The sequence below is a fragment of the Callospermophilus lateralis genome, chromosome 4, assembly GCF_048772815.1.
Source record: "Callospermophilus lateralis isolate mCalLat2 chromosome 4, mCalLat2.hap1, whole genome shotgun sequence".
In the NCBI taxonomy this organism is placed as follows: Eukaryota; Metazoa; Chordata; class Mammalia; order Rodentia; family Sciuridae; genus Callospermophilus; species Callospermophilus lateralis.
The window spans coordinates 151,352,866-151,376,146 of NC_135308.1; the positions used below are offsets into that span (position 1 = coordinate 151,352,866).

Below are 23,281 nucleotides of genomic sequence, written 5' to 3' on the forward strand. Positions count from 1 at the left end.
CTTTAAGGGCTGCTTTAAGCTTAAATTGTCCCTGAAAGCAAGATTATTTCAAAATTTTAAGACTGGCTTTAAAAGGAACTTGAAAACACTAATTATTGGCAAGTTGGGGACTAACTACTATTAACATAGAGAATTAAGTCTTGAAGAAAGGAAATCTTTTCTTATGATTATACTCAGTGTTTTGTTTTCTTTTACAGGGCTTCTTATATGCATATAGTATTAGTACTATTATTAAAACCACGATGAATCTCTACATGTCCATGCAAAAGCCAATGACCAAAACCTCAGTTAAGGCATTATGCAGGCTTGTTGAACTTCTAAAGGTAGGTCTTGGGTTATGTTACCTTGCCATCATGTTTCTCAAATGACTCAGTCTTAAATTAGAATGATCTTGTAACATTTGACTTTTTGTTTACATGAGAACAAAAACTTGTGAAAAAGTGTACTTGCCTCTCAAACGAAATTTCTAAATATTGCGAATGTTTATTACAGATGCTTCTTGACTTATGATGGAGTTATGTACTGTTAACCTCATAACTTAGTGTAGTCCGCCTTAATATACCCAGGATGCTTACATTAGCCTGCAGATGGGCAGAATCATCTAATTCAAAGCCTATTTTATAATAAAGTGCTGAATTCATCTCATGTGATTTATTGAATAGTATACTGAAAGGGAAAAACAGAACATAGGCTTTTATACCATTATAAAGTAGAAAAATTGAAGGTTGAGGACTGCTTATATAGTTAAACTTTATTGAAGGTTAAGGTAGTGAGAAAGGAAATAGTAAGGTTTTAGTATTATTAGTTCAGTTTTATTTATGGAAATTTTAAAAGTGGTTTTTAAAAATTTAAAAGCATGTTAAATGAGGTTAAAAAACACAACATCCATTATGTTATTTTTTATTTTTATATCCATTATTTTATAATGTTCACATGCATATGAGATTAGTTAATAGGAAGATTTTTTGATATTTAGAAAAAGTGCTTATAATCTTGTGATTTGATCAGTAGGCTACTTACAGAGGTGGTCATATGAATTCAAAATTATAGTACTTGTGGAAATATAAAATGTTTCTTAGCATATAGTGTAAATAAAAAATAAAACTTTCAAGCAGGAGAGCCCAATTTATCTTATATAAAAATTTAAATTAAGATTTACTGGTAAATATCTGCTAACAATGGACATTAGATTTGTTTAGGAAATATTTTCTTTTTTTTGATAATTGTGCCTTTGGATTTTCAGGGTTTTTTTTTAAGAAATATTGTTTTTCTTTTAATGAAATATAAATATGGACGTGAGTATATATAATATTTCAGTATAGTTTTAAAAGAACAAATAGTATCCCACTGAAGAAATAGAGTGTTACCAGTGATTTCAAAGCCTCCTGTGTATCCCTTCTGGATTGGATCTCAACCAGGCCTCTCAGAGGAAATCAGTGTTCTGAAATTTTACACTTATTCCCTTGTTTATCTTTTTAGCTGAATTCATGAACCACTCATAGTTACATTTGGCTGTAGAGTTTATGTTGATGGAGTAATACTTTATATATATTCCTTTTGTCTTTTTTACTCATCATTTTGTATTGGAATATGTTGGGATTAGTAGTTGTATTATGTTGCTTTCCATTGCTGGTGGCTTGCTTGAGGATGGAATTGAGAGTGGTTTCCAGTTATTGCTATTATAAACAGTGCTGCCATTCTTGTGTTTCTTGGTGTATCCGTGGATGCGTTGATGGATTGTAAGCTATGTGTGTATTCAGGTTTTAGGATGAAGACAAATTGTTTTCCCAAATAATTATGTCATTTTATATACCTCCCATATATATTAGACTTCCTCTTGTTCTCTAGCTGGCCAGCCCTTGTGTAGGTTGAATAGCATCTGAAATGTTTGGGACCAGACATGTTTAGGATCTCAGTTTTTTTGTTTTTTGTTTTGTTTTTAGAATATTTGCATATGTGCAGTGAGGTATCTTAGGAATGAGATCCAAATCTAAACATAAAATTCACTAAGAGTTTCATATATACCTCATACAAATATCCAGGAGATAACTTCATAACAATGTTTTTTTTTTTTTTTTTTGCATGTCCATGCTTTGACCATGACTCTTTCACATGAGATCAGGTGTGGAATTTTCCATTTGCCGTGTTATGTTAGTGCCCCAAAAGTTTTGATATTGGATCATTTCAAATTTCTGATTTTTAATTTAGGGATACTTAACCTGTATTATCAGGCTTCAGGTATTTTTGTTTCTTTTATAAATTAGTGGGTATAATTGGTTTTGGTCATGACTTTTTTATGTTCAACCCCTATTTGTTAGTGATGCTGAATATTTATTCAATGATTTATTAACTGTGTTTCTTTTGAGAAAGATGTGTTCTTGTGTTTTGTTCAGTTTTCAATTGGATTGTGTGCCTTTAAAAAAAAATTATTCTTTTGGAGTCTGTACATATACTGAATACTAATTTCTTGTACTTGGCAGATTCTCTTTTCATACTTTGGCTTATTTATTTTTTTATTTTTTTAATAATAGCTTTTTTTTTTTTTTTTTTTTTTGGTGATGGGGAGTTCCGAGATTGAACTCAGGGGCACTCAACCACTGAGCCACTTCCCTAGCCCTATTTTGTATTTTATTTAGAGGGACTCACCGAGTTGCTTAGCATTTTGCTGTTGCTGGTTTTGAACTGTGATCATCCTACCTTAATCTCCCGAGCTGCTTGATAATGATGGCTTTTGACAAAGAGAGTTCTTAATTTTAATACAGAAGAATTTTCCAGTCTTTCATGGTGTTATTTTTGTATCTCATTTACAAATTCCTTCTCTTACCTGAGGTCATAAAGATATTCTTTAATTTTGCTTGAAAGTTTTAAGTTGATCTTAACAAAATTACTTTTGATTTTTAAGGCAATAGAGCATATGTTCTACAGAAGAAGCATGGTTGTGGCTGATTCAGTTGCACATATAACACAGCACCTTCAACACCAGGCTCTTAATTCTATTTCTGTAGCCAAGGTATGCAAATTATTATATATTCAGCATAATTGTGTTACTTTTTTTTGTCCTGCTGTTTTATGTTTTCTAGCTTAGCCTATTTATTCCATTCCTTTGAACATAACATCTTGGTTATTTATATCCATGGTGTTTTATGATTTTTATTTAGGATTATTGTTATCTACTCTGAAATTGCAGCATGTAATACTACTATAATATACTTCTACTAAAACTGATATTGTATGTACTTTTGAAATTGATGTATCATTTTTTTAAAGAAGTGATTTCTTATTAGTATGGAAATTCAAGGGTTTTTAGAAGTGATTTCTTGTTAAATTTACATGGAAAATTTAAAGTATGCCCAATACATTTGCTATTCCCATCAGTGCTAAGACAAAGTTACAGAAGTACAAAACATTATATGACAAGCTCAGGGGGAAAGGTGTTATTTATGTTTTCTTAAACTGAATTGTGGAAGAGATAAAGAGAAGTTTTTCTTCTGAAGCTTTGGTCATTATCCCAGGAGAAAAATTAATAGTTTTCTGTTTTGTCTTAAAGAAAAGAGTAATTTCTGACAAAAAATACAGCGAACAGCGTCTTGATGTGCTCTCTGCTCTAGTTTTGGCTGAAAATACTCTAAATGGACCAAGCACAAAGCAACGGCGACTTATCATTTCTTTGGCACTAAGTGTTGGCACACAAATGGTAAATGTATTGCTATTATTTATGGAATAAATATAAGGTCTGAAATTTCACAGTTTCTTTGTTATTGATCCAAGAAACCTGCCTTTACTTTGACTGTAACTTCTCTGTCTTTTCCCTACTTCCTGATAGAAAACATTCAAAGATGAAGAACTCTTTCCACTTCAAGTAGTCATGAAAAAATTGGATCTTATCAGTGAACTTAGAGAACGGTAAGTAGGCTGGTGAATATAATAATACTCAAAAAATAGGGCTATTTGGAGCATCAGTTTTCTTTTTTAGCATAAAGAGGAGTAAAATTCAGATTGAGCATTAGTTCTCTTTAATTTCTTTGGCATGACCAAAGTGAGACTGTGACTAGGGATCATATTCATTTAGCTTTTCTTCTCCATGAAGCATGCGGCTTCTAGAAAAGCAGTGCACTCAGAGCCTTAGGCAGATTCTTGTGCATGTTGTGATTATTATGCTGATTATCACTTACTGGGCTTTCAAAATTGCTGCTTTATTGTAAGGCTTCATCAATTTGTGAGAAACTTAGAGATCCTTTGACTCATAGTGTCCTATGATTTTATTTTGAGGTAGAAATTTTAATTACAATGTCAGTAGCCAGTTACATTTTTGCAGCTACTTGTGACTTTATTGTTTACTTTTTGTTGAGTAAACAGTAAGCTTCCTGAAGGAAAAATGAGTCTTACAGATTTTGACTTCCAGCTGAATTATGTTACAGCATAATAATATCTTTAATGCTCATAATATATATTTTTTTTAATTCTGAGCTGAACATATATTTGTAGTTGCATTTAGTTTTCCATCTTTGGAAGAAATATTAAACCTTCATTATAAGATATTTAATGATCATTTTGTTACTTTATAAGGTGTGAAATAGTCATTTGGTGACAGAGACTATGGATAGGTTATGTGTGACTGGACTTTTTGCTTTACAGTTTTTTAAGTTTTACTTTCCAACTTGGAAACAGGTAAAATGGTACATGTTATGCAATAGTCATATTAAATAATATTGAAAATAAATTTATTTTAAACTCTTCTTTAAAAGTCACCTATTATAGTTTGATAATTTTTTTCTTCTATTTTTTTGAGAATCTAATTCTGCATATATGCAAAATTCTGTCAGTGTCAGGTATTGGAGAATTTTATTAAAAGCTCAATTTAAAAAATAATTTTTTTGTGATTTTTCTGAACTAAGGTTGGGTGAAGTGATGTAGGGAATGTAAAATGAATGACAAGTCTCTTGCCCTAATAGCATATAAAGTCATTCTTTTATGTTGTTTTGGGAAACTTTAGTTTTGATACCACTAATTACTGTAATACTTATATTGTAGAGTTCAAATACAGTGTGACTGTTGTTTTTTATACTGGCATCGAGCAGTCTTCCCAATTTATTTAGATGATGTGTATGAAAATGCCGTTGATGCAGCTAGATTACATGTAAGTAAAGAATAATAAAGAATTAACTCATCATATATTATTCACTTTAAGTTTTAAAATAGGTTATCTGATTTAATAAACTATTTTAAAATTGACCTCTAATACTGTTTTGAACAATATTATGAATATCCAATAAATGTTTCTGTGGTTTATTATGTTAATATGAATGAAGTTAATTTTAATATATTTAACTTCTCCTCACTTATTCCTGATCATTCTCATTTCACTTGATTTTAATTGGTATTAGTAGTCTGACATTACTCATCAGCAAACCACATGCTATTCATCATTTTTGTTTATGGAAATAAAGCAGTTTCAGAGTACAAGATAGGAAAGGATGACAATATAAAATTTTATGTATTTAGTTAAATTACATATTTTATTTAGGAAAGTAGGATAGTTGTAGAAAAATCATATTTTCTTCAGATCAAGGTTTATCTTTCTTGATGTCAGATAAACAGCCTTTGTAATATTGTTTATAGCTCATGTTTTTTTCTAAATTCATACTTTAAAATTTGTTTCCATTAGTATATGTTCAGTGCTTTATGGGACTGTGTGCCGGCTATGATGCATGCAAGGCATTTAGAGTCCCATGAGATTCTCCTGGATTGCTATGACAAGGAAATTATGGAAATTTTAAATGAGGTAAGACCATATTTGAGATTGAAAAGGGTTAAATAATGTTTTGGAATGCGGTGTTTGAAAAAAAGTTTTGAATTGAAGCAGACTTCCATTGAGTCAAAAATTACTTTTTATAAATCATTATGTAGAGCAAAGGAACTATTTTTAGTTATAATATCACTATTATGCTAAATAGTCTGTAATTCATAATCATTTTAGAAATCAAACTAGGAATTTGGAAATTTTTAATTTAGCAAACAATGTGTTCGAATTTAAATTTGTATTAATTAGAAGAATGTATACATAAAATGTGTTTGAATGTTGAATGCTGCTGATAGTACAGTTAAGGCAATTTTACTATTAATATTTTATTGAATTTCATATGAAGAGTATCTTAGAGGAGAGAATTATTTAAAAGACTTGCATAACAATTTGACTGCAATATATAGTGTTTCCTGTTTTAGTGTTTATAATAAACACTGATACCTTTAAAATCAAATTTCCATCTAGTGATGTTTATTTGGAGGGAAGAACTAAAACTGAGTCAACTTTACAGTGTAAACCTATGTGGGTTTGATGAAATTAGGAAAATTTTATGTTAATTTTTTGTATTAAAAAATATTCTTTCTTTTTCCCTCCCTCCCTTTTTTTCCCTTCCTTCCTCTCCATGTCTTCCTTCCTCATCTTTTTCTCCCTCCCTCCCTCCTTTCCTTCTTTCCTTTCTTTTTTTCTTCCTTCAAACCCAGGGCCTTGCATATACTAGGCAGGCAGGTGTCTCCTACTGATCTATACCCCCAACCCATAAATATTTTTATTTAGAAAATGAAATACGTGTCCAGTATTTAGAACTCTGTGGTAGATCAGAAAGATTTCTTTTCTTTCCTCACTTGCATATTTGTGGGGTTTTTCCTTCTTTGTTGCTGTTCCCATAGATTTTATGCTTATATTACATATTCATGTTCCTTATTGTGAAGCTATTGCTTTTTTGGTTTTCTTTGTAGCTAAATTTAAAATATTAATGAAAATAAAGGTTTGACAATTAGATAATTTCTCCCTGGCCCTCTCCCTCTAAAATTATTGGTATAAAATGAGCAAAATAATTTTCCATTTTCCAATTTAAAAAAATTATCATGATGTATTTAGAATCCTAAACAAAACTAGTTTGATAATTTTTTTCTTCAATGCACTGATTATAAACTCTCAAAGCATAGTCATTTAGAGAAACAATACAATTGGGATATCATTTTGAAAAATTAAACTGTCAATTCATCTCTGAACAGCATTTGTTGGACAAGTTGTGCAAAGAAATAGAGAAGGATCTGAGACTTTCTGTGCATACTCATTTAAAGCTGGATGACCGGAACCCTTTCAAAGTTGGCATGAAAGACCTGGCTCTTTTTTTCTCTCTAAATCCAATTAGGTTTTTCAATCGCTTCATTGACATTCGAGGTGAGTTTTTTTCCCTTCTTAATTCATATCCTATATCTCTTTAATAAAGTATGAAAGAAGAAATAAAACCTTGAGGGTATTATTTTTGGTATGTGCTAATTTATTCTGTAACTCCTTTGTGTTTATTTCCTAGTATCTTATCTTAAAGGGAGAAATATAATATTCAAAGACAAGTATTGTTTTTTTTCCTTTCTAGTTCCTTTTCTGCTGTTTTTATGATTCAAAAATTGTTTGGAATTTGTTTTTTCTGGTAGCTTATGTAACTCACTATCTAGACAAGACTTTCTACAATCTCACAACAGTAGCCCTTCATGATTGGGCCACGTACAGTGAAATGAGAAATTTAGCTACTCAACGTTATGGATTGGTTATGACAGAGGCACATCTTCCTAGTCAGACTTTGGAACAGGTGTGTATAATGTACTCCTAACATAATCTGACTGTAATATAACAATATTTCTTTAGGAAGTCTTTTCTTTTTACTTTTTACTACGTGTGTGTGTGTGTGTGTGTGTGTGTGTGTTTTTAAAGAAAATATTTTCTATATAAAACCTCATATGTGAGAAGAGTGAGAAATTAGATGCCACTAATTGACTTTATGAAAGAATTTACTAGTGGCTTCCTGGGTGCACCCAGATTTCTGTTGAGTGTTGGTGATGTATATAGATTTCACAAACATAGTAGGTGACTTCAGCAGAATTGCAAATAGTTTACTCAGGGTCATATTTAAGGATTTTAAACTTAGGCATTAGTATCTTAGGAAAGTGGTTAATTTTATAGAATTACAAATGTATTTGCTCTTAAAATGAGTGCAAAGCAGCATTTGGTGTAAAAAGGTGTGAACAAATTTTTAGATTAGAACACAATAAAAAAACTATAACTGAAACTAGAGGTATTGTAATGCTACTTTAAGCCACAATTAGAAAAGCATAGAAAAATGTAGATGGTATACCATTGGGTGTATAGAGTAATACTGTGTCTGAAGAATGAAGGAATCTCAGTAGAGAACTTGTGCATTAAAAGGTGTCTATTGTACATAAAAATTTGGAGTTAGGCTTTCTTAAATCCCAGGGTTCTGGCTCTTCATGACTTGTGACCCTAGAGAACTTCCTTAGCTTCATTTTCTTCACCTGTGGAATTTAGAATAATCCTTTGTAAAAGAACCTTGCATAGTAGCTGAAACATAGTATGCATTTTACAAACATAGTATATTCTGTGAATACCATTTAGAATCTGTTCATTAGTTTATATAAAAAAAAAATGTGAGTAATATCCTTGGAAAGACAAATAGGTATTTTCAAGGATGGTGGGGAAATGATGGTGGGTCATCATCTTTGATTATTTGAACTTCTGTTCTCATAGAAGAGGTAAAATCATAATCAACAAGGCTTTCTCAAAGAGGTAGTTCTGATTATATATGTCAGAAGCCTCCTGTACCTTTGGTCATACTTTTTATGTAGTTTCTTAAAATAGTTTCAAAATATTGGGAAGCTTAATATAATCAGTGTCACTGTATTGATATAATTTTGATTATTTAAATTTATAATTATAGAACTTATGTGGATTATATTGTAGGGCCTTGATGTTTTGGAAATCATGAGAAACATTCATATATTTGTGTCTCGATACCTCTATAATCTCAACAATCAGGTAAGTAGGTTTAAGAATTTTTTTTTTAAACGTGAGTGGTTATTTAAGTGGAAGACAAGGCGCAAGGAATTGATTCTCAAGGCCAAAAATTAGTAAAATATTCAAAACAAAATGAATGTTTAGAGATCTTGTTTCTTGCTTTGATGCTATTTGGTTGTACTATCTTCTTGAATGGCTTCCCAGTTAAATTAACGAAACCAATTCTAAAATTTTCTTTGGATAACTGATTAAATTTGTTTCATTGTAGATTTTTATTGAACGAACAAGCAATAACAAACATTTGAATACTATTAATATACGGCATATTGCTAATTCAATTCGAACACATGGCACAGGAATCATGAATACCACAGTAAGTGTACTTTTGGTGGGGGACAGGGGTGGGTGGGTAGGTACTTAGACCCCTGCTTAATTTAATAGGTTGGAAGATAATTTTCTTATAGAATATTCTGGCAAATATGCATTACTCCTTGTTGATATTATAGCTGAATTTCCATTTTTTTTTCTGATACTATAATTAAAAATATTTGGCACTAAAATTATATTCGATGTGATGGGAGTTTTGCTTATAAAAGGCTCCTTAACAGACATCACAGCATCATCATTATAAATAGCATTGTAGTTTTGAGGACGTCCATATGTATGTTGATTATGATATTCTCTGGAAGTTAATTAAAAAATTAATCACTGACCTTAGTAGTTTAAGGTCATTTATATCCTTTAGGGGGAGGGGCTACTAATTATTTAATATCCATATAATTGTGAATTTACTAAAAATATTTTACTCTTAGAAATGGACATTCATTCACTTGAGGAAATCTTTAAAATGTGCGTGCTGTTTTTCCCTTTCTGAAGAAAGAGATCTTTGAATTTACCTCACTTTTAGCATAATTTCTCCTGAAGAGGAAAAAATTATGAATGCTTAAGTAGTAAAATATTAAATATCTTTGGAGTGAGGGAATAGGAAGAAGATTGGAAAGTTAAGTTGGGATCATTTTAGTATATAGTAGGGAATGCTTTGAAGTTTTAGAGCCGATGAGTGTGATTGAGGCTCTATTTTAATGGTTACCAGTATAGAAATGAGATCTGTATAGTCAGAGTTTTAAATTTAAAATAAGGAATCATCCATGTAGAAATCATGTCTGAAACCTTTCACGATAAATGAACTTTTGAGGATAAACTCTTCCTTACCTTCTATCATCTACCACAGACTCATTCATGTAACAAGTATTACCAGTGTATTTTATGTGCCTCTGGCACTAGGGTGAGAAAAACAGACATTTCCTAGTAGAGAAATATTGAAAATCAGTTAATCTTACTAATGAATGTAGGTTACTGATGTGTGATGATAAAGTGAGCAGAGGAAAGTGAGAATCAGAGTGGCAGAGTTACTATGAAGAGTAGAAGGACAAAGAAAAGACCACAAAGGAGATAAAAAGCAAAGAAACAGACACAGAGCAGGGAGAGTACACAATGTAAGTTTAGAGGAAGGACCCATTTCTATAACTGGGTAAATGAAGATTCAGTAAAAAGGGCTTAAATTTGTCCAAACCATTTGTTGTATCTGAGAGACATGGGAATGGAAATGAGTATGGGGCTTCCATTTGTAGGTTAGAATTAATGTTATTTTAGTTCAATCCCAGCTCAACTTTCACTTTGTCAGAAGATTCTGAATCTACTTCAGGCCTTTTGTTATTCATTCTCAAAGCACTCATACTTCTCATTTTTAGAAATTATTGCAGTTGAAATATAACAAATTATTGAACAGTACTTGTTTAAAACATCTGTCACTCCTGCTAGAATATAACCTCATGAGGACAAGGACTGCATCTAGCATGAGAATAGCATATTGCTTTGTGTATAAAAGGCATTAAAAAATGGTTACAGATAATTAAATGTTTAATATCGTCCTTGAGGAATGTTCAAGGAGTATCATGTTTCTTACTTCAGTTTCATTCTAGCTGTGCATATTAGTAATAAGTAATCTTAATGATTGGTCAACATAGGAACTTCTTACTGGTGTATGACTTAAAAGCTAGGGGCTTCAATCTGGTTTTGTGTTTCCCATTACTGCTTTTAATCCTGTCATGAGAATATTGTACACTTTTTTCTCCTTTTTTTAGTAAAAATATGAGAAGCCTGTAGAAAGTTCTATAAACTTAGGCAATAAAAAGCTTCATTATTTAAATATTTCAGATCCAAAATAAGTTGAAATTTAAAAATAGTACTTTTTAGATCATTGTTATTTGATAATATTGACCTGAAATTAATTTTTTAATTTAACTTTTTTTTAATTTTAATTTTATAGGTTAATTTCACTTACCAATTTTTGAAAAAGAAGTTCTATATATTTAGCCAGTTTATGTATGATGAACATATCAAGTCCAGATTGATTAAAGATATTCGGTTTTTCAGGGAAATCAAGGACCAAAATGATCATAAGGTATGCTACTATTTGCTATTAGGTACTTTGATTCAGCTGTGTGCCTTATATGGCTAATGTTTATGCTACAATACATTATTTAGATCTCTGTGGGGTTTTTCTTTCTTTATTAATTTTTCACATGATATCTACATCTACCTCCAAGTTCCTTTGTCTTTTCCCTTATAATTTCCTAATCTTTGCATTCTCTGTGTGCTTAAGCATAAGGAAAAATAAAATAATCAATGTAGCCAGGTTTACTTTTGTAAAATTTTAAAATAATATAAAAACATAATTTCGAAACATTTAAGCCATGTAAAGTGTATATACTATCCTCCTTCGTTTTTTTCTTCTCAATTCCATTTTCTGGAGACAGTGGCTGTTAGCAGTTCTATGTTATACCCTTCACAATATCTTCACAGTAGACACATATAATTACACACATTTATAAATCTTTCTTTTTTATAGCAAAAATGGAGTGATGTTATACACATTCTTCTGTAGTATACTCATAAAATATCAGTACCTATAGATCTAATTATTTTTAATAGTTGGTAGTATAGAGATAATAACTTACTTAATTTTATATTGATGAATCTTTCCCCCATTTTTCATTTTTATAAATGGTGCTAAGGGTAGCATCCTAACACATATGTCTCTAACTTTAAAAAGTTGTTTTATTATTGATGGCACCTAGAAATTTTAAGCCACCTGATGTGTTTTCATTGGAAAAGAATGTTCATAAATATCAGATACCTATTTAGCCCACAGAAACTTGACGCATCTAGAAACAAATGTTTCTAGGATGAATAAGGTTCTTTTTCAATCTGATAAGAGTTTTGGGGTATTAGGACACTAGTAATTTGTGATGTAAAACTTATTTAGTGGCATACCTTTAATACCAAAAAGAAAAAAAAAAACAAAACTGAATGTTAGTAGTTTTGTTTTGTTTTTTTTTTCTTTTCATACAACTTTTATGTCATTAGACTTGAGTGATATCTTTTTGAAGGCATGATGAGATATAAAATTAGACAGTAAAGTTTATTGCCGTGATTGATTTAGTAGGCATTTTATGGTTTAGGGGTCTAAAGGTAGTCTTAAAATTATCTCTCTAGTATCCTTTTGATAGAGCAGAAAAATTCAATCGAGGCATCAGAAAACTTGGAATAACACCAGAGGGACAGAGCTATCTTGATCAGTTCAGGCAACTCATCAGCCAAATTGGTAAGTTACTATAAAAGTGTTGGGAAACAAAGTACAAAGCCCAATAATCTCATATATTAAATAGGTCATGCTAATAAACAGCTTATTATGTGAATGTCTCAACTTAGTTTTATTTCACTGGGGTAATTTTCTTAACACAATTACTGTTGCTACAGAAGAAATTGATAGACTGATCACAGATTTAAAATATACTTAATAAATTTCACAAAGATTATATTCATAATTGATAGTCTACTGGTTAGTAATTACTGGGTACCTACTCTGCACAAAGCACTGTTTTGGGCTTCTAAGAGATTTTCTCACATTAAATGTGAGAGTATAACAAATTTATGTGAAAAGTTAGTAATTTAATAAGCTGTATAAAAATTTAAAGATAAAATACTGAATACTATAATTTTTGATGCTGCACCCTTTTATACATGTGCATATGATTTGGACTAACAAGTGAAATTTGTCTTCTGAAATATAGTATATGACATTTAAAAGCAGTTAAAAATAATCATAGCTTAATAAAATCTTATACTTATTTAGGCTTTTCACATATTATCTTTGTTAATGTCCTTACAATAATTCTGAAAGAGAGACTGTAATCACTGTTTTTAAAATGCAGAAAGAGGCCAGGCATGGTGATGTACACCTGTAATCCCAGCTACTTGGGAGGCAGAGGCAGGGGGATTGCAAATTTAAAGCCAGCCTCAGCAACTTAGAGAGACCCTAAGCAACTTAGTGAGACTGTGTCTCAAAATAAAAAAAAGGGGGCTGGGGATATAGCTTAGTGGTTAAGCATCCCTGTGTTAAATCTCTAGAACTAAAAATAAATAAATAGAAAAGGAGAGAGAAGGAGGGAGTGGAAAAAAAAGACAGAGACTTAAAGAAAAAAAAATGGTGTTGCTGAGGCTTAAATCAAGGTTGTTCAGGTATAAGTCCAGAGGTGTTTTTAAATTCTTCACATTTTATGTTAAATGACACCAATCACTTAATAATATCTTCTTAGCTATATTTTGGGAAATTTTTGCCTTCTGAGATTCATTTATCAAACATTTACTAAGCATCAGTTGTGATGAATGTTCTTTCAGGTGCTGGGGATGCAGACAATCTTTGCTCCCAAGGGGCTTTAAATTTACTAGTAGGAAATACGTTAGAAGTATTTAGTGCTAGAGTAATGTCACTGAATTGTAGCTTAAGTTTTATAGATTGCTTGGTTTGGATATTAGATGTTTCTATGATAGTACAAAAATATTAGCTTTGTAAATTTTTTATCTTAAACCATTTAATATAAGGTGTTGAGTATTGTTTTCTTCAGGGAGACATTTGATATCATATTAGGTGGCCACTTCTGGAGTAGTAATTCTTAGTTTTTGAGAATCTGGTGAAAATTCTGGATTGATTTCTCCTAGAACTAATGCCTGTATGTACTTATACTTTTGTATATAAGGTACAAGAGTCCAGGTGCTTTAAGTGTGGGTCTGGGGACCTCAGATTAAGAGCTGTCCTTGGAGCAGTATTGCTTAAATTTCATTTTTCACATACTAGTATCAGAATTTTGACAGTAAAAAAGATCTCTGCCCTTCTAGAGTTTAACAGATGAGACTGACATAAAAAGAAGTTCCATAATTTGACCTAGATCTTCCAGCTAATGAGTGGCAGAGTCTGAATGTGAACCCAAGTAGTCTGGTTTCAGAGCTTTGCTCTTAACCATTGCTCTGTATCTACCTCTCACATTTCAATTAGCCAGGCATATGTTTGACAGTTTGGAGGAAAATAGTAAAACTAGATAATTGATTTTTCTAATATGTGCTTTAAAAAAAAAACCTCAAAAACCCCACTGGGACAGGCCTTAAGATAGATTCAGTGATACCTGCCTTGTATGGTTGTTAATGTCAAAACATATGTTACCATAATGGTTAAAAAATGTTAACTGCTTCTTACCTTTTTATCTATTCTCTCCTAAATAATTTCAATTCAATTCAATTTTGTATTGAATTCCTACCCTGTGCTAGGACTTGCTGACTCTAGGGATGAAGCAGTGAAAAAGTCAAAGGCTGTACTCATGGATCTTGCATTGTAGTCGGGGGAGATATAAACAAAAAGATAATATGTCACTGATAAGTGCTGGGTGAGGTTATGTAATGGGATTGGGCATTATGCAGTGATATTCAGGGAAAGCTTTTGAAGGTGACATATGAACAGGGACTTAATAAAATGAGGGCATAAACCTTGTTCATATCTAGGGAAAAAGTATACCTGACAGTTGACAGTCAATTGCAAAACTCCAGAGTCTGCTTGGCATTGTGAGGACTTGGCTGGGGGCTGGAATGGAGTTAGTGAAGACCTGATCGGCAAGGTGTGATAGCAGAACAGCAGCCAGGGGCAGGAAAATTCAGGGCTATACTGAAGTTGAACATACAGAGTTTGGGTTTTATTGAGATGGAAAACCATTGTAGAGTTTTCAGAAAAGGCATGATGTGCTCCAACTGAGTTTTTATAAAGTAACTAGCTGTAGCTGGGTGTATTAGTGCGCACCTGTAATCCCAGCAACACAGAAGGTTGATGCAGGAGGATTCCAAGTTCATGGTCAGCTTTAGCAGCTTAGCAAGGCCCTAAACAATTAGTGAGGCCCTGTCTCAGAATAAAAAAGAAAAGGGCTGGGAATGTGGCTCAGTGGTTAAGCACTTTTGAGTTCAATCCCCAGTACTGGCCCTGCCCCCAACAGTAACTAGCTGCTAGTTAAATGAAAGATTGAAGGATACGGCAGGGTACTAATGGTGAAGGTAGGGAAATCAGGAAACCATTGCATATTGTAGTGTTCTAGGCAAGATGTGGCAATTAGGAATAGGATGATAACTGCAAATGTTGTTGAAGAGGGAGGGAGAAAAAGAGGAAACTGGATTTCAGTGTGAAAGCAAAGAAACTATTGATATTATAATTTAAAACTGTTAGTTCATTTTAACATAGCATTTAATGAATTTAGTTTGTTGAAAGTTAGGTTTATTTTAAATATTTAATGTAGATGTATATAATTTTTAAGTACAGAAATATGTTAACAGTTTTGCTGTTATTGGGACACTGAACAGAAGTAAAATATAGCAGATTATTTTGGTACTTTGGAGTGGAAACCTTGTAATTGACTACTGTATGTAATTATATTCCTAATTATAGAATTTAGAGTTATTTATATAAATATCTGATTTTTTTATGTGGTTTTTAAGGTAATGCTATGGGCTATGTACGAATGATAAGATCTGGTGGTCTTCATTGTAGCAGCAATGCCATTAGGTATGGATGCAAATATCATTTTTGCCTTGTTTATGCTATTTGAAAATTGTTATTTAAATCTGTTATTGATTATAGAGAAGGTGTTTATTTGTGTTAATATATTTTGAGATAAAATGTAGACAAAATCCATTAATTCTAATGTGAAAGAAAACCATTACTTCTACTAGATTTCTTTGCTTTATACTTTTGAAATCTTTATTTCTCTTAAGGTTGTAGTTATGTTTATTTGTCAGTATGGAAAACAAGAGGATCTAAAGAGTATGTGATTTTAAGGATTAAAATGTGATCATGTCTAAAATTTGATTTGGAACTTAAGTGGTGATATTAACAATGTTACTGAAATGTAGAGTTCTTCCTAAATGCATAATTGAAAAATTTTGAGTCCTATGGTACCACTTTTATGTCTGTGTCAGTTGCTCTAATAAATTCCTTCCCAAATTCTTATATAGATTTGTGCCTGATCTTGAAGATATTGTAAACTTTGAGGAACTAGTGAAAGAAGAAGGTCTTTCAGAAGAAACATTAAAAGCAGCAAGGTAGTCTAATTTTGGAATAACTAAATTTGGAAGTTTAAAATAGTGTGTTTATATAAAACATTAATGAGAAGACTAGAGGGTAATATGTAATTTATATGCCAGGGTCTTTATTATGCAAATTATGTATGGTCTCAGTTTATGAAATAACATTGTTTTTTAGAGACTTATAGCATTCCAGGATCTTTCCAACTTTACTAAAAAGGGATCATCTGGAACATGCTGTCCAGTATGGAACTCACAAGCCACATATGACTCTAGGCACTGAAATGTGTTTGGGTCAAACAACTTATCTCAAAGATTTAGTATAAGAAAAGGATTGTCAGATCTCATTCATAAAATTCATTTTACCTATTTTTTCTTACTTTAAAAATATTTCTATTCATTAGCACTGTTCTTGAATGCCAGTCCTTCCTTTCATGTCCACTAAAGCAGCATAGTAGAGTCCTCTAGGAGAGCAGCCACTACCATACATTGCTGTTGAGCACTTGAAATATAGCAGACTGGGGAACTGATTTTTTTTCATTTTACTACTGATAGGGATCTTATTAGGTAGTGCAGATCTACAGGCTTGAGTCATTAGTGATTTTGTAACGTAAAACTTGAGAGAAAAATTAAGAAATTGTTTAGAAAATTGTAGATTTTATTTTTAATATTTATAGCATTTTATTGAATCAGATATGAAGGGGCACTCTGAACAAAGTGGAGACAGTTTGAATGTCAAAAAGAGTAATGGGGAGCTGGGGTTGCAGCTCATTGGTAGAGCGCTTACCTCGCCATGCGTAAGACACTGGGCTCCATTTCTGGCACCACATAAAAATAAACAAAATAAAGGTATTGTTTCCATTTACAACTTTAAAAAAAAAAGAGTAATGATAGAAATAGGTCATAAAACATTGAATAAAAAAATCTATGAGTTATAGTGATAACAAGAAAGGTTAAAACAGTTGTTTTTTTTCTTTTAACAAAAGAATGGCAGCTAACATAAAGCAGATGAGAATATTAAGGGGAAAAATATCACATTTCATTTTGCAATTATAACACTTAAATGTTGGGTGAAAAGTTTTTGGAAACCAGAGAATTCATTTTCAAAAATCATCCCACAAAATTGCTTATTAATCACACAGGGAAAAGCTATCTGCATTGTAGAAGAGATATCTACCACGTTAATCAAGTGATAAAACAGCACATTGGTAATGGGACAGACTGATATTATATGGCCTCCTGATGTAATGTAATGACAAGCACCTAGTTTATATTCTTCCTAGGAGTGTTTCTCTGAATTTATTAGGAAGAAGCAATGTGAGAAATCCAGAATGTGAGGCGTTCTGTGAAATACCTGGCCTAGACTCTTAAAAAATGTCAGATGTCATGAAAGACCAAAAATGCAAAGAGGCTGTCTAGATTAGGAGAATAAAGAGACCTGATAACCAAATGTAATGGGGTTGTCCTTAATCATAATCCAGGTAAAGAAAACATTTATCTATAAAGGACATTTGGGGAATGATTGGGGAGATTTGAAAAATGGGTTGTGTATTAGATAATGTTGTATTTTATTCTTGGGTGTACTGATGTGGCTTTTTAGCGAAATGTCTTTATTCTAATAAAGTAATGCGAAGTATTTATGTGCTAAGTGACATGAGGTCTGCAATTTTGAAATGTTTCTGAAAAATAGAGAAAACTAGCAAATTGTGAAGAAGTGTGAATCTAATTAAGGGCATTCAGGGTTCATTATACTATATTTTAATTTTTTATAGGCTTGATATTTTAAAAAATAAAAATATTAAAATATACCAGAAAATATATGTGTACATTTTAATGAAAACATGACCCAAACACAGAAGCTTTGTTCTGCAGTATCCTACTGGATAGCATAGTGCTTTACTAGATTATAGAAGAGAGGTATTAAAGTCATTTGAAGTCATGAAAATGATTAAAATGGTTGTGGCTTGCATACCAAAGAAAGAAAATTGGACCCTTTATCTCCTGTTAAATGTCATCATTTTCTTCAAAATTGGGGACTGTTTAAAAAATACTTTGAAGAAGCCAAAGGAAGTTACAGTAGGATATTGGTTTTTAAGATATCTAGGGTAGAGCTGATTGCTAACTGAAAGATCCACATTTGTACAAGGGAGAGGATGGTTAATAGTAAGTGAAGAAATGTCATGGCAGATGAAATCCAAAAGTTGTGGGGTCATGGTAATGAGTAAATTATCCACATAAACAGTAGGGAACTGGGGAAGGCATCCTAGTCCTAGATACTAAGTTACGGTAGTGGCTAAAAATTGGTAGATGCTTGCTTTCCAAAAGAGTAGATGAATATACAGATGACCACTGATTTATAATGGCTCAACTTACCATTTTATTTTACTTTCAACTTTACTCTTTTTTCAATTTTAGGATGGTGTGAAAATGATAAAGCATTCAGTAGAAATTATACTTTGATTATTTTGATTTATGTTTTTTTGGTGCTGAGATCAAGCTTAGGGCCTGGTGCTTGCTAGTACCTGGTGCTTGCGAGGCAAGTACTTTACCACTAAACTGCATCCCTAGCTCCTGTATGTCTTGGATTTGGATCTCTTTTTGGGCTAGCAATTTGCATTATGAACCTCTTGTGCGATACAGAGCAGAACAGTGAGTTGTAGCTCCCTGTCAGCCTCACAGTCAGAAAGCGAAACAACTGATATACTCCAGTATACTGCATTGCTAGGCTATCATGTTCAGTTGGCTATGTGTATACACACATTTTTTTTTTTTAACTTTATTTTCAATTTACTGTGGATTTATCAGGATGCAAACCCATTGTAGGTTGAGGAGCATCTGTAGTTGGATCATGTAGTTGGATTAAAGGAGAGATTTCTGCCTTCCTCTGGTGGAGGAATAACATGTAGAAGTAGTATATGTGAGGATTTCAGGAGGAAAAACAGCTAATATTTCTGAAGATTGAAAGAAAAGCTTCTTGAAAGAAGGCCAGGTTTAAGTTGAGGTAAGGAGATGTAGAGGAAGGACTAGTGAGGAGATTTAAAATGAAGATTTTACTTACAATGAGATGTTGTACAGGGCTCATTATGGGGAAAAGAAATACAGAACCTTATCATTTTAAGTTCCCAGATGCTCTATTCTGTTTTAATAATTAAGTTAACTAGATGATTCTAATCAGTTTCTGTCCTCCATAAGAAAATTATTTCATTGTGAACTCCAAGGAAACTTATATAGAAATTGTATGTTTCCTGCTTATGAGTGCTTTTATCTAAAAGCACACACTGTTTTTTAAAGGCCACACCTTGTTTAAAAGAGGAAACACATTTTTGTTTGTTTGGTTTTTAGGCATTTGGACTCAGTCCTCAGTGATCATACACGAAATTCTGCTGAAGGCACAGAATATTTCAAAATGCTTGTAGATGTTTTTGCTCCAGAATTTCGAAGGCCAAAGAATATACATCTCCGAAATTTCTATATCATTGTTCCTCCTCTAGTGAGTATATTCAGAACCTAAAATGAATTTGAAAAAAGAGTATTAATAAATCTGGTTTTCTTGTAAGCATGAAATGCACACAGACTGTATTACTGACTTTCTGGTTGTAGGTAAAACTGTGAGCTCAGTGAATGTGACCAACTTTTTTTTTATTCATTAGCTATGTTGAACTTATTTAATAGTTAAGAGATTATTATTTGTTATATACTGCCAGAGAAATCATAGTGTTTTAAATTACTTGAGTATATGCCATTACATATTCCATAGAATCTTTGGCCAGAATAATACCATGTAATCATTTTAATTGCTTAGCATAGACTGACTTCAGCTGTTTTAATATAAAGGTTTTTCTAACATCTCTCTTAAAAGCCTGTTGAGGATAACTTCTGTCTATTCAGTAGTAAATACCAATACCTAAATATTTAGTGCTTTCTCCTTATTAAAATATGTAATATGTTCTGTATTTCTGTAGTCACTATCAAAAAGTAGCTTATTAACAAAAATGACATTACAAAGACAATTTTTCCAGTGGGGGAAATGGAGTCAAAAGTTTAGAGAGGTTAATCTTCCCTGAAGCTTTCTATAATAGTTTTCAATTTGTAAATAGATAGCTCTAAAATCTAAGTATCACTTTGCAGTTTTAGCTTTTTATTATATCTACCTTTGACCAAGAATAACAACTTTTCATATTTTTGCCTGAATTGTTGACACCCATCTTCATACATTTTACATAACCATTATTACCTATCAGAAATAGCTATTGACTTATTGATAGCTTTTGTTTTTCATAAATTTTGTTTTATATACTTATTGTTAGTTATCATTACAATTTAGTAGCTATGATAGAGCAAAGATGTCCACATTCATATAATAAGCATTTTTCCATTTAGGCTAGGTCCAAACTAGTATGTGGCAACACTGTAGTTAACTTAGGGTGAGTTCTCAAGGTATTTCTTTAAGATGGAGGACAAATGTTTAGGCCCTAGTAGCAGTAATGAAAACCATTGATGAGCAGTAATGAAAACCTGGAGATTTACAGAATTCAGTTCCAAATGGACTAAGAGCCCTACCAAGAAGTATAGAACACTACTTTTGTGCTCAAGTTTACAGTTTTAAAATGTAAATAAGCTATCTTAAAAAAGATTTAAATAACAGTTGATAAATATTTTGCAAATATGTGATTGTGAAATGAATTTCACAGGCAATAAAAGTGAAACTTGATGTTTTGTTTTCAATGTTGGCTATTAACTGTATTCATCACTGTATCATAATTATTTTTTAAACAATGTTTTCGGTACCCCTCCATAGCTCTGCTGTCCTTGTATTATCACATGTGGGCACTAAAAGTTTTTTTTTTTTAATTTTATGAAATTAAAAATTCATTTTCTCAGTTATACTAGCCTCAGTGGCCACATATGACTAATGGCTTAGTATGTTGATTGGGAAAAAAAAAAATCTACTGTGCCAGTAGTGCTGCTTGGTGTAAACTCTAGATGGTAATCAGTTTTTTTTTTTCTAATCAAATGTTCTTTTATGCATGTTACATAGTAGCTTCAGTAAATCTTTGTTGAACAAATTGATTAGATAAGGTATTTTGGAAAAGCTGAATTTTCAAGAGAAGTACCACTTTTGAGGAATTCACCCTTTTAGCCAAAGGACTTTTTATCCCTTTTAACCAAAAACTTGATAAGTAGTATTTTAGAATGAATCAAGCAGGCAGAAGTAAAAGCTTCCTGCATAGGCTTAAGAGTATTTTGTTATAAAGCAGGACCATTTCTGACTCCTACATTCTTCTTGTATCATTTTGGGTAAGATGCTAAATCTCCCAGTGCTCAGTGTTTTCATCTCTAAAATGTGTATCATACTTTATAATGAACCATATACACTGTGCTTGGGTTAAGTAGTGATTGAAGGAGGACCCATGTTTTAAAGGGCTTGGAAAGAAAGCCATTAAGAGACATTTGAAGAGATTTGTGTCCTCACTAAGAGATTGTTTTAGGCAAATGTTTCAGAATGAAAGACAGGAACCTAGAGGTTCATTTTGCCGTTTTTGAAATGTCTGTTCTGAAGATTCTAAAGACTTTCTTAACAGTTGTTTCTTTAATATCTCTTTTTAGACTCTCAACTTTGTAGAGCATTCCATTAGTTGCAAGGAAAAATTGAATAAAAAAAATAAAATTGGAGCAGCCTTTACTGATGATGGTTTTGCCATGGGTAAGCTTAAATGGAACTATTTTCCCACTGATTTTATATTCACCTTAAAATATGTTTTTATATTGACTTAAAAATAGGTTTTTGTGCTCTTTACAGATTGATTTTTCATGGGATAATGCTTACTGTTTGTTTCATTTTAGTGGGGTCATCTGACAATACTTTTTTTTCCCTCATCATCTTTAACTGTATTTCAATAGTCTGTTAGTATTGTTAATCACTTTTCTAACTTGACTGAACACTTAGGCTTTGTTTTTGTTGTGGTTTTCATAGTTTTAAGCATCTTGTATTTAGTTTCCCTGGTTTGCCTGTAACTTCCTCTTCCCTTGCTCTTTATCAGTGGAACTTTTTTTTTTCAAATATTTTTTTTAGTTGTAGATGAACACAATACTATTATTATTATTTTTATGTGGTGCTGAGAATTGAACCCAGTGTGTCACACGTTCTGTGTGAAGCAAGTGCTCTACCACTGAGACCCAGCCCCAGCCCTATCAGTGGAACTTTTTATTCGCTACCCTCAATAGCCCAATATTTTTGCAGGCCATATTATTTATTTTCTTCTTAATTGATTTTTCTTTAGTTTTTTACATTCTTACATATTTTCTTAGGAAAATTAAGCCATCTTGGTAACTTCACTCATTTATGCATTTCAAAAATGTGATTTGAAAAAGTATTGATTCAAAATGGTTAGCTTATTGCTAAGAGTTATTGGTGAAGGCATAGAATACAACCTCTACACTCACTGTAATTTTGCTTATGACTGTAGGTGTGGCTTACATCCTAAAGCTTTTGGATCAGTACCAGGAGTTTGATTCACTTCACTGGTTCCAGTCTGTTAGAGAGAAATACCTGAAGGAGATAAGAGCAGTTGCTAAGCAACAGAACATACAATCAGCTAGTCAAGATGAAAAACTATTGCAAACCATGAACCTCACTCAGAAGCGACTGGATGTCTATCTACAGGTAGAGGAATGTAAAAGTCAAATCTGCTTTGACTTGCTTTTTGATATCTGAAAACCATAATCCATATGGAAAACCCCATTTTAAACAAGTGAGAGGAATATAGGGTATATTTTAGGATTAATGATATTTGAAAGTTGTTTGATTCAGATCTTAATAATGGATGGGCTACTTAGTTAAGTTTATTTATGATTTATGCCAGAGGGTTTTAATATAATAAGACACATTAAAGTACAAATATTTTCTTTTCAGTTTTGTTTCTTTTATTCTTGCTATTTTGTGATAATAAGCATTTTTCCTTTTTATTTCAAATTTGTTTATTT

General features: G+C 31.9%; 2 protein-coding genes across 6 annotated transcripts in view; one reads left to right on the top strand and one right to left on the bottom strand.

Moving 5' to 3' along the window:
• Window positions 1–23,281, top strand: part of Washc4 (WASH complex subunit 4) — a 63,384-nt gene that overhangs the window by 29,300 nt on the left and 10,803 nt on the right. For 3 of the 4 annotated variants that reach the window (XM_076855051.2, XM_076855050.2, XM_076855052.2), the window contains exons 15-31: window positions 198–323; window positions 2,903–3,010; window positions 3,548–3,694; window positions 3,824–3,903; window positions 5,032–5,137; window positions 5,666–5,782; window positions 7,039–7,207; window positions 7,462–7,616; window positions 8,783–8,857; window positions 9,105–9,209; window positions 11,166–11,300; window positions 12,395–12,503; window positions 15,713–15,779; window positions 16,229–16,315; window positions 19,640–19,787; window positions 21,905–22,001; window positions 22,765–22,961. In XM_076855051.2, the coding sequence (XP_076711166.2) occupies window positions 198–323; window positions 2,903–3,010; window positions 3,548–3,694; window positions 3,824–3,903; window positions 5,032–5,137; window positions 5,666–5,782; window positions 7,039–7,207; window positions 7,462–7,616; window positions 8,783–8,857; window positions 9,105–9,209; window positions 11,166–11,300; window positions 12,395–12,503; window positions 15,713–15,779; window positions 16,229–16,315; window positions 19,640–19,787; window positions 21,905–22,001; window positions 22,765–22,961 (2,028 nt within the window). Of the gene's footprint in view, window positions 1–197; window positions 324–2,902; window positions 3,011–3,547; window positions 3,695–3,823; window positions 3,904–5,031; window positions 5,138–5,665; window positions 5,783–7,038; window positions 7,208–7,461; window positions 7,617–8,782; window positions 8,858–9,104; window positions 9,210–11,165; window positions 11,301–12,394; window positions 12,504–15,712; window positions 15,780–16,228; window positions 16,316–19,639; window positions 19,788–21,904; window positions 22,002–22,764; window positions 22,962–23,281 lie in introns of those variants that run through there. The other variant, XM_076855053.2, reaches the window with a different exon arrangement.
• Appl2 (adaptor protein, phosphotyrosine interacting with PH domain and leucine zipper 2) overlaps window positions 17,098–23,281 on the bottom strand; it is a 62,588-nt gene continuing 56,404 nt past the window's right edge. Inside the window, exon 22 of one of the 2 annotated variants that reach the window (XR_013091243.2) lies at window positions 17,098–17,115. The gene's annotated coding sequence lies outside the window, so the exon portion shown is untranslated. Of the gene's footprint in view, window positions 17,116–18,804; window positions 19,805–23,281 lie in introns of those variants that run through there. The other variant, XR_013091242.2, reaches the window with a different exon arrangement.